Here is an 11487-nt window from a genome sequence, read left to right on the forward strand (position 1 = left end):
TCAGCTGCTGTGTGTTAATGAAGAGGATTCTCACACTCAGGATCTCACTGCTTTGCTGTGCTTCCTCATCAGTGCAACTTTTTTTCCCCACTTATTTTTAAATGGAACTGCAGGATCTTTAGTAGTGAGGTATAATGCGTTGCACAAACATGCAAAACAACTAAGTGCTTTTCTTCTCTCTCAGCTCTTAACAGAGGCGATCTGTCTGTTTCAGTTTGGGTATGCAAACTGAGCTTCACTACTTCTGCTGGTTAACTCTTTCAGGACTCACCTTTTCTCCCCCCAGCCCCCAACATGGCCGGCAAACAAAAGCAGTCGAGTTTTTATGTTTCCACTTGTTCCTGTGTTTGTGCTGCCAGGTAGTGTCTCTGACGGAGTACCACCGTCGGATTGATGCGCTAAACAGCGAAGATCTGCGCTCGCTCTGCAAACGACTCCAGGTGCCCTGACCAGCCCTGCTTACCCCTCTGTCTGCTCTGCCCAGCTCAGCTTCCACCCCAGTCCACACGGCCACCTTTAGGCTCCCCGCTCCAGGCGTCCGTTGTAAAAAACTAAAATCACACCAAAATAAAGATACGGAGAGTAGACGCCGTAGTGGGAATAGTTGTAGATTATTACTTACAGGGTTCTTTGAAAATGCTTGAATTACAATAAGGTGTTTTCAAGGTTTGGAAAGTGTTTGATTTCTGTATAATGTCCTTGAAAGTGCTTGATATGCAAACTGCATGATTTGGTGATAAAGTGCAATCTAAAGCTTGATCAAAAGCCTAAATATGGAAAGCGTTATTTACAGTTGAAACCAGATATTTAAAGATAGCAAAAAAAAATATGTACTCTTTTATTTGTTTTTTTTCTCACAGTCTAAAGTTAAATCAGACCAAACTTAAATTTTTTGGTCAGTTGAAATTATCGAAATTATTTCTGTTAGCTAAATGCCAGAACACTTTGCTAGAATATTTTCTTTAGAGATGATTTTGCAACTTTAGGTGTATAGGTTATGTGTATGACAGATATTTCAAAACATTAAACTGTTAGATTTAATTTTACTTTGTTCCTGCTGTAGAAGGTACAATTCTACCACAAGATATCAATAATAACAGTAACAAATGTCATTAATAGTGGATTGAAACAGTCTTTTTCTTTTTAAGTTCATTTTTGTTTTTATTGTTGCTGGAAAAGTTTGAAAACTTGCCTTGAAGAAGTTCTTAAATTCTACAGTGTGAGAAGTGTATGAACCCTGTAATTATATTTACACTGGCAGAAAGATTAAAATGGTTTATCGCTTTGATGCAGAAATTGTGCGCTTTTCACGTGACATCAGTCTTATCTGTTCGTGTCAGGCTTCCCCTCTTAGACACATGCAGCGTTACAGGCTGTTCATTCAGTTGCTCATAAGTTAGTAAATGTTGATGTTTAGTGATTGTATTTGAAATGGGCTGTTCAGTGTGTGAACGGTTGGGATGTAGACGGTATAAATACTGACCAAAGACACAAAGAGAGTCTGTCTCAGTGATGAGAGGACGGAGTGAGACTCCCCTTACAGGATGAAGGATCTTGTCCAGAGACAAAGCAGGACGGCAGGATTTGAATCGGGGCTGAAACCGGAGATGGTTCCCCGCCGCTGGTGGCCAAGTGCTCCACAGTCGGCCTCTGTTATCGAGGAAGATAAATAACCCTCCACAGGTCTTTTGGTTAGGGAGGGAAAAAAAGTGAAATTGAAGAGTTGCAAATTATTCATGGGGTTCATTTCCTCTTCAGTTTGCATCCTCGTCTCCCAGGCAGCATCTCTCCCTGTGCTCTCTGTTCTGCCAAACTGGCCCGGATCATCTGGCGTCGCAAGGAGGCAGCAACACATTCAGCTGTCTTCATCAGATTCTTGAGTTTACAGTGTGATTCTAGTAAACGATATAGCTATGGTTCTGGCAGTAAAACTAGTTTCAAAGCATGGTTTTATTGTTATTGTTAGTTTAGTTTAAAGCTGGACATCTGCTGCTCCTATAGTTGATTTTCTGTTCCCGGGGTTAGTTACTTGTCGATTGCTACGTTTCTATGCAGCCTGACTGTTGTCTGTTGTGATGGAGAACAAGTAGTGAAGCTGCGACTGAACCCGGTCAGTGTCTATGCTCTGTGGAAGTAGCTTCGTAGTGCACACGGACCGCTAACAGTTGTTTGTTTGTAGATCACCACCAAGGAAGAGGTGAACTCCAAGCATGACACATCGATCAAAGCCGAGCTGGAACCGGAAACGTTCAAACCCAACCTCAAAGAACCCAGCGAACTCCTGGAGGCCAACCAGATAGAAAAGGTTTGCGAAGCATGAAACATCCATTACCTACGAGCTGGAAGTTACCAGCATTTAGCCTTTGTGATGATAGCTTGGTGTGTACTCGCTGTTTCACTCTGTCATTTCCTTTATTACAATGAATATAATAGACAGAGTTGTAATTGGTTTACTTTTAGGCTACTTTCAAGCAGGGTCTCCTCATCCTTTAAAAAGTCTTATCTAAACTTTGTAGATATAAAATTAAGCAAGTTGACCTTAAATGCATTGGTCACAGGCCTCTAAATTTTGTCAAATTTTGTCATTAAGTCATACTTTAAGTCATGTACATGTAATGTTTTTTCCTCGTGAAACTTTTCTGTCAGGCAAAAGTTTAAGCCGTACTCAGACATTTTTGTTCTGCTGGCTGTGAGTAGAAGTGGCTGAGGCTAACGCTAACTTACTGCTAACATGTCCTTGCTAGCAAGTTTGGCAGGTAGTTTTTTGCATCCTATGATAGGTAAATTTGCACTTGCCTATCATGGGTAAGTGCAAATTTATCACCAGCCCACTGAAATTTGTGCATTTCTGTAGCGATCTAGGTTTTAAATTCCATTCATAAAACCTAAAAGGTCTCAAAGCATTTTAATTCTAAGTTGGCGACGCCTGCAGAAAGCATTGATTCCTGTGGCAGCAATCAGACTTCTGAGTGAATGGCTGACAAGCCCAAAGAAACCTGCATATGCATAAGAATGTTTTAAGTTTTCTTCTGCTTTCATTTGTTTGCATCACGATGTTAACATTATAGAATAACAAAATGGAGAAGAATAAAAAGCAGAAGAAAGTTGACTTCACACAGCAGAACACCGTTTACGGAACTAATGCTGCCGACCGTGAATCGTTTTTAAAGTTATTCACTAACAGTATCATCACAAGATCATAACAAGATGAAGGAAGCTGAAAGAAACAAAGCAACTAATAGCAAAGGCCTTATGTTAAACAGTTTTATTTTATTTGACCTTAAAAAAATGTAATTGTCCTGGGGCAGAATTACGATGCACGTCTCACGTCAATGACATAAAATATGTGCAGCATTTGGACAAAACCATTGGATGTCCGTCGCATTTGCCTGAACAAACACTCTTAACATGCTCCATGTTCTATGGAAGAGAATGGCCTAGTCAAAGTCCAACTGAGAGACTGTGGCAGAAAATAAATAAATCATTTAAACTTTACCTTAAGCTATATTATTAAAAAAAATTTCATTGGACCACAAAAACTTCAAATAAAATACATGTAAGTTTGTAAAACGATAAAATGTGAAAACCTTGTTCTTCAGTCAGCTGTGTTTCATCGTTGTGTTTGGGGAATAGATGCTGCAACATCTGTACTTCTACAAATCCAGCTGCTGTTGGCAGCTTAGTGACGACATTCAGCAGGAACACCTTCACCTAACCAGTCCTTACATAGACACACTAAAGAACCTGGCTAATTACTTGGTGAAGCAAATGTAGACGCAACTATATAAGCAGATTAGTGTTTTTGAATGGAAAATGATTAAAGCGGTCTGTGTACATAAAACTGCCCATAGACTGGCAAATCTCTTGAGCCGTTTAAGATTAAAAACTGTAACAATATTTCCACTCTGTAGTTGGGATGCAGAGTGGGAGGCAGACTCATCCAGTTTTTCCACTTTCAATACCGATACAGATATCTGAGGTTTAATATCGGTGATACCGATCTTGTTGAATTAGATTAAAATACCTGGTTGTTTCTTCTTTTTAAACACAGACATAAATTTACTGAATTACATATTTATTAGATTAACACCAATAGCTTCACAACCTTAGTCAAACAACTTTAATGTGTTCAGCAATAAGGAGAATAACAGCCAGTATAAAATAAGTAATAATAAAACTGACAAAAACAATAGTTTGACTACTTTGGTGAAACATGTAAAAATCAACATTTCTTCTAAACGGTTCAGAAATTGTTAGGAATTCTAAATATAATGTAGCATTATAGCATGACGCCGCTCAGAGCACAAAGTATAGAATTAGACTGAACAGATCTGCCCTTATGGATCAGGCACATTGCCACCGATACCTCATCTATATATTGTTTTCGGTATCCAGGCCAATACAGATATTAATATCAGATTGGTTCATCTCTAGAATCTAGTCTGTCGTTTTTATGCGTCTGTTAGAAATAAAGTGTACACACTTCCCTCTTCCTCCGCCACGTCCGTCGGCTTTATCTCCCCGTCCAAACAGCCGCCGTTCATCTTTCAGTGTGTCTCTCTGATGAAGGCCTGCTCCTCTTCCTCCTCTAGTGGCTGAGCTCCACGTTTTGAGCTAAGCTGTTACTCTGCTTTAAACTCCAGACGGTGTTAAAATGTCACCACACATGTAATTGAGCATTGGTGGCTGTGGCCTTTTCACTGCTTCGGTGTCTTTTTCTTTTCTTTTTTTCTCCGTCATGATTCCTTCATCATTGCTGTGTGTTCCCCACACACACACACACACACACACACACACAGCTTGCCAGGAATCTCCCCCCACGGACCATCGGTTACCCCTGGACGCTGGCGTTTGGCACGTCAAAGCACGGCATGAGCATTAAGACGCTGTACAGAGCCATGCAGGGCCAGGACACGCCGGTCCTGCTGGTCATTAAGGACAGCGACGGTCAGGTGAGCAGAAAAGCTGTGCTGCTGTACAGCGTATTAATATTTCTGATCCGTTTCTGCCTCTGCTCACAGTCTCCTCTGTGTGTTTTCTCAGGTATTTGGTGCACTTGCATCTGAACCCTTTAAAGTCAGCGATGGCTTTTACGGCACAGGAGAGACCTTCCTCTTTACCTTCAATCCAGAGTTTGAGGTACAGCGTCGAGTCAGTGTCATGCTCTGTCACATTTGAAAAGATTTTGCCCCTTTTTAAAAGTTATTCAGAGGAACTGGAGGTTTGATTTGTAACAATAAAGGGAGTCGGTTAGACTTCCTGAAATGAAAAAGTATCAGCAAAGGACAAATGCAAAACCTTTTATGTTCTTTTTCTAAATCTTAGCTCTTTTCGTTCACCAATGAGAGCTGTTCTCTTCTAAATCTTGATTTGTTCTTCTGCATGTGATTGCAGCTAAAACACGGCTGAACACCTGCTCTGTTCACAGGTATACAAATGGACAGGTGACAACATGTTTTTCATTAAAGGAGACATGGACTCTTTGGCTTTTGGTGGAGGAAGGTAAGCCAGAAACCAGATGATCTGAACTATTGGAACTGAATATGATCTCGTTCTGTGATCAGATGAGACTGCTCACTTCTTGGTTTAATTTAAAATGAAATTTGACTCCAGAAGAACCTAAAAATACATTTATTAATTCCACACAGATGGATGTTTGAAAGCCTTTATTTCCTATTTGCTGTAGTAATTTTCTACTTATAGCTAATATAAACATGGCAGTTAAAATTAGAATATTACATCAGACCAATAAAAAAAAACAATTTTTACAAACAGAACTGTAAGCTTAATGAAAAGTATATTAATACCTGCTTAAACGTTATTTTCAAAATGTACCTTTAATCTGACAAATAAGACTCGCTGTAACAGATTGCTGATTCATAGAGGGTACACCCCGCCTCCCGCAGTGGCCACTGTGATTTCTAATTTGTTTTTAAGGAAATGAGGTGAGAAAAAAATGCATTAATATTGACTTTGCTATGAAAAAAAATGTAATTTTATTTTTAAGCCCAGGACTGCTATATTTTTCACCCAATTCTCCATTTTTATAAGTCATTGAAGCTATTTAGAGCATATTTATTCCACCCTCAGAGGAACTAAGACCTAAAATGAGTTAACATTCATCTCCATTATGAGTGAATGTAGATGTGGCTGATATGGACTTAAGAGGTTTGTCATGATATTTTGTGGTACTGTAATGAGTACCACAAAATATCACTTCAAACATGAGTCTGGCAGCTGATTGGCTGGTTGATAATTATGATTAAAAACTATTTCTTACTGCTGTTTTTAGCTGTATGGCTGTATGACACCGCAATCATAGCCCCACAAACACAAAAACATAAATTTCATATCATGATGAGACATTTATCCCAATAACTGATAAACAGTACGATAAATGTTCATCCCTAAGCGGATGAAACCTCCTAACTGGAATTGTAGCTTAGATTTACCACATCTCTTCTACAGAAATGAACCTGAGTACTGGCAGTAGCATCCAGCGGTGTAAAATGCCTCCTGTGTGTGTGTGCGTGTGTGTGTTCTGTTCCAGCGGTGAGTTCGGCCTGTGGCTGGACGGAGACCTGTACCACGGCCGGAGCCACTCCTGTAAAACCTTTGGGAACCCAATGCTCTCCAAGAAGGAGGACTTCTATGTGCAGGACATCGAGGTGTGGGCTTTTGAATAACAAACCTGCTGCAACACAGGGAAAAAAAAACAAGTCCTACACACAGGACCAAACCCAGGGAGCGGTCCTCCTTCAGAACAGTGGCAACATCCCAAACCTAACTGCACACCACCAGGTGCTCCCCTGTCTGGAGGCCAGATACTGGATGCTTGTTGTGCGTTAACTACTGCAGTTATTAAGGAGCTTTGTTTTATTTTCTTTTGTTTTTCTTTGTGAAAAATAAACCTGTGTGTGTATCTTATTGCAGCCCTGTGCGGCGTCTTTGCAGAGTAGGGAGAGTACGAGGAGAAATGCAAGGGAAGCAGGGTAGGGACCGCGCGGTCACTAAGGCCAACTGGACTTCCTGAGGCTGAGGTTTGGGACTGCTGCAAGAAAGGAAAGCTGCCCCACCTGGTGCAAATAGTGCATCAGAACTCTGAAGAACCTCAAGGAATCCCCCCTCCCACATCACCACACCACCACCACCAACTTCTGGGATCCCAGCTAGAACTCCAACTCACTGTGCTGTCGGCCGTTACGGAGAGAGACTCAGTCGGAGGAAACCGAACACATTCCATTTCTCTTGATCGTGGAGTGTCAAAAGTGGTGATTTGTGGTGAACTTACAAAACAAAAAAAACAACAAAAAAAACCCGCGTCTGCATCCGGAACCGATGACGCTAAAGCGAGCGAATACGTGCTGTGTGTGTAGGTGAAAGGGGGAGGGGTGAGTTTGTCCTCCCCTCCCTCCTCCCTTGAGGCTTAACTTATTGAGTATCGTGTGTCGTAGTCCTGTCGTTCACTGTCCATAGCACACCATCTGAAAGCACATAGCTATAACCAGACCACCCGTCGTCGTAGCGTTCCGTTCAGTGGGTGTACGTGTGAGTCCAGCTGCCGGCCGGACGCTGGCTCTACTGTTTCGTAGACAGTAACGTGTTGCAATAGATTTGTGGAATATGCAAATAAACTGTCCTGTGACCTCAACTAACCCCGCCGGGCGGCGACTCTTTGGCCGCCGTTTGGAGAAAGAGAGAGAGGAACGTGTAAAGCTTTTACGTCTTGATACACATAATTGCTTCTCTGGGTTTCATTTGAAGGCCTGAGATGCGGTTACCTGTTTTACATGCATATATGACAATTATATATTGTATATATGATTATATAACTTTATATAATCATATATATTTTGCTGTTGAGTGTGACAGTGATATATTTGTGCTGATATTTCAGCTGTTACTATATATTGTATATTACCCTGTAAATTAATGGTAAAATAGTAGATTTGTTGCAATATATATATATATATATATAAATACATTATGCTATATAAATATATATATATATAAAATAAAGTGTGAATCAATGGGTTGCTTTTAGCACTTTAATCTGGTTCAAAAGCGTCAAGGCCAGGTTCTTAGATTATCCTAGAAGTAGCTGTACAGTATATTTTTTTCCCTTCCTGTTAACTGTTACTAGAAAGCTTGCTGCTACCAATATCAACAGGAAAATGTCCTAGTGCTCTCTGGAAGGACGAGGATTACTCTGAGGATGTAACGTTTGGGGATGAAATGTTTTAAAGACAGCAGCAGGTCTCGGTTTCTCTCCGCACATAGTCGCCATGTGAGTCTGAGGCAGATGCGCATAATAAAGGTGGGAGAACAACATAACACTTCCCCACAGAGTCCTGACTTCCCTTTTTCCTTTTTTTTTCTTCTTTTTTTCCCTCCCCTCCCTCCTGGTCTTCCACGCCAGTATTTGTGTCCATGTGGAAAGTCACAGCAAGTAAATATGGTTACCTCTTTAATTTCACCAGAGCATTGTATCAGTGATGTACAAATACTAATAAAGCTGAAGTAATTGTTGTAACCAGCGAGATCTCTGCATTTCTGATTCTTCTCTTCCGTTTTATCTTTAACCTGCACAAAGTAGCACGCAGTTTTAAGTGGGCGGTAAATGCTGCTGCTTCTTTTCTTACATAAAACCATATTTTAAATTATGGTGTGCATCTGTACCCATAAATAAAATTCAGTGCAAGGAACTCGTCCCAATTAGTACAACCTGTGTGTAATTTTTGAGTATGTATCCGTGTCGTCAAATGAAGACCTTCATTGGAAGGTATTGAAGATGCAAGTATGTATATAACTTTTATAAACAATCTGTAAAATGGTGAGCATGGTGTCAAGGTGCTTTCCTTTAGTACAGGAATAAAAAATAAAACTGAAATAACATTTGCAAAAACAAAAATATTTGGTAAAACTTTCACTATGTCCTGACAGCAGGACACAAAAAAATCAAGTTCCTCCCTCTGGTCCCAGTGACCAATCAGAGCCAAGGGGAGGGTCTTAGTGCTGCCAGTCACCTCAGACGGTCCCTTTTGCTCCCGGTTAGCTACAGCTAGTTCCCCGCAACAGAGCCTGACGTGAATGCTAGAGCTAGCTAACCTGGCCACTATAATGGAGGATGAAGGGTTTTCCTGTAAAGGTAAGTTGTTTCTCAGCCTTTAGCACATTTAGCAGCTATTTTTGCAGTTTCAAGGCGAATGAGCGCAGGTTTCTGCCTCTAACTGTGTGAAGCTGGTGGAAGTTTATCCTAAAGGACTTTAGTTAGACCTGTAAATTGACGACTTGACGCCCATGCTTGCCGTAATTTTGAGAAGCAAATGTTTTTTTTTTTCCTTTTGACAATTATTTGCCAATTGTGTTGGCATATAATACTATATTAGCTACCATAACTATGCAGATGACACACAGCTCTACATTACGATGTCACCAGGCGACTCAGAGCCCATCCAATCACTGAACAGATGCTTAGAACAGATAAATGTGTGGATGTGCCAAAACTTTCTCCAGCTGAACAGAAACAAAACTGAAGTTATTATTTTTGGACCTACAGAGGAACGATCTAGAGTTATAGATCTAGAGTCAATGCACAGCTTCAGTTATTACAACTGAAAACCAGCGATCAGGCCCAAAACCTGGGAGTAGTGATGGACTCTGACCTGAACCTCCAGAGCCACATAAAGACAGTTACAAAGTCGGCCTTCTATCACCTGAAGAACATTTCCAGGATTAAAGGACTAATGTCTCAGCAAGATCTAGAGAAACTCATCCATGCGTTCATCTTCAGTCGCATTGATTATTGCAACAGCGTCTTCACAGGTCTGTCCAACAAATCAATCAAACAGCTGCAGCTGATCCAGAATGCTGCTGCTCGCGTTCTCACTAAAACCAGGAAGATAGAGCACATAACACCAGTTTTAAAGTCCCTACACTGGCTCCCTGTAGCTCAAAGAATAGATTTTAAAATACTGTTGTTAGTTTATAAATCACTGAACGGCTTAGCACCACAATACATTAAAGATCTGCTGTTGTTGTATCAACCTTCCAGACCTCTCAGGTCGTCCGGTTCTGATTCTGCTCTGCATCCCCAGAACCAGAACCAAACGAGGAGAAGCAGCTTTCAGCATCTATGCACCACAAATTTGGAACAAACTTCCAGAAAACTGTAAAACAGCTGAAACACTGACTTCTTTTAAATCTCAACTAAAAACCCACCTGTTTAGAATTGTATTTGAAATGTAATCAATTACAAATTTATTGATGGAACTTGACTTAATGATTGATTCTATGTTGCATTGTGTTTCTGTGTTTGTAATGATGTAAAGCACTTTGAAATGCCTTGCTGCTGAAATGTGCTATACAAATAAAATTTGATTGATTGATTGATAATACGAGATACGTATCACGTCTAAGATAAGTATCACGCTATAACGTGATGGCACTCTAAATATTTTTTTTCCTGTGTGATAGCAATGCGCTTCCATACAAATCAAACCAAAATTAATACTGTTCCATCTGAGGACAGTCGGGAATAAAACCCACTTCCGTTTTTCAGTTGAATGTGTTTGGCTCATTTGTCTACACTGGGCCACACATATATACAAGCATGAACAGCAGCCTAATAGGATTAAAGATAAAAAAGTGTGTAACACCCCCAGCCCCAAATGAAGGATTGTGGCTTTACTGATGAACGTGAGGTTTATTGGAAAGTTAACCCTGAGTTTCATTGTAATAGCTGTATGCACACCCACACACACACACCCACACACACAAAAAGGACAGTGTAAGCTACAAAAACACAACCAGAACATTTCAACTAAAAATAATATTCACCTCTAAAAATATCAACTCTAATTCAAAACTATGCCCTAGTGTTTATATACAACAAATTCACAATTTCAATCGATTACAAAATTAGAACCGTCCTTATTTACAAAACAAACATACCTTGTGCCTCTATCAAGGGGTTCGCTAATAACTAGACACATTTTAACACGTTGTTGTAACTTGTCTTCTGTTCCTTTCTGTCGTTAAGCTGCCATTCTACAACATATATAGAGCAAAAATAAAAATAAAATAACATCAAATCAAAAACTGGAAGTCATATGTTATACAAAATAAAACGAGATAAAGGAAAAAAGCCCTTAAGATGTCTAAATGAGAAACGGCCACAGTTTAACCTGAGTTCATCAAACACTTTTCCTCACAAAAACCTCTTTTGATGAGGAAAACACTGTTGAGCAGATTCAATGGGAAACCAGGTGATTGTGTTTTGCACATTGTTAAGCCCATATCAATTACAGCCACATTGGCAGAAACTAGTCTAATATGTTGGGAAAAGTTTCATTTGTCTTAATATGAACGAATTTATTTGGAAATGTTTTAATGGTTTGAAACATCTCCTTTACTAGAAGGTGGGAATCACTTCAGAGCTTTTCCTGGTTACCATAGCAATAGCAACTGATGCTACACTTCTACCTG

At 40.1% G+C, this 11487-nt stretch overlaps 1 protein-coding gene across 5 annotated transcripts in view; it reads left to right on the plus strand.

The window, feature by feature from the left end:
- The window catches only part of oxr1a (oxidation resistance 1a), a 178054-nt gene extending 169514 nt beyond the window's left edge, over positions 1-8540 (plus strand). For 3 of the 5 annotated variants that reach the window (XM_032557795.1, XM_032557796.1, XM_032557797.1), the window contains 6 exons: positions 360-440; positions 2180-2305; positions 4800-4952; positions 5044-5139; positions 5429-5502; positions 6551-6750. In XM_032557795.1, coding sequence (XP_032413686.1) covers positions 360-440; positions 2180-2305; positions 4800-4952; positions 5044-5139; positions 5429-5502; positions 6551-6686 — 666 coding nt within the window. In that variant the 3' untranslated portion in view covers positions 6687-6750. Of the gene's footprint in view, positions 1-359; positions 441-2179; positions 2306-4799; positions 4953-5043; positions 5140-5428; positions 5503-6550 lie in introns of all 5 variants that reach the window. The other 2 variants (XM_032557793.1, XM_032557794.1) reach the window with 2 other exon arrangements.
- Positions 8541-11487: the final 2947 nt, after the last annotated feature.

The sequence above is a fragment of the Xiphophorus hellerii genome, chromosome 3, assembly GCF_003331165.1.
Source record: "Xiphophorus hellerii strain 12219 chromosome 3, Xiphophorus_hellerii-4.1, whole genome shotgun sequence".
Lineage (NCBI taxonomy): Eukaryota > Metazoa > Chordata > Actinopteri > Cyprinodontiformes > Poeciliidae > Xiphophorus > Xiphophorus hellerii.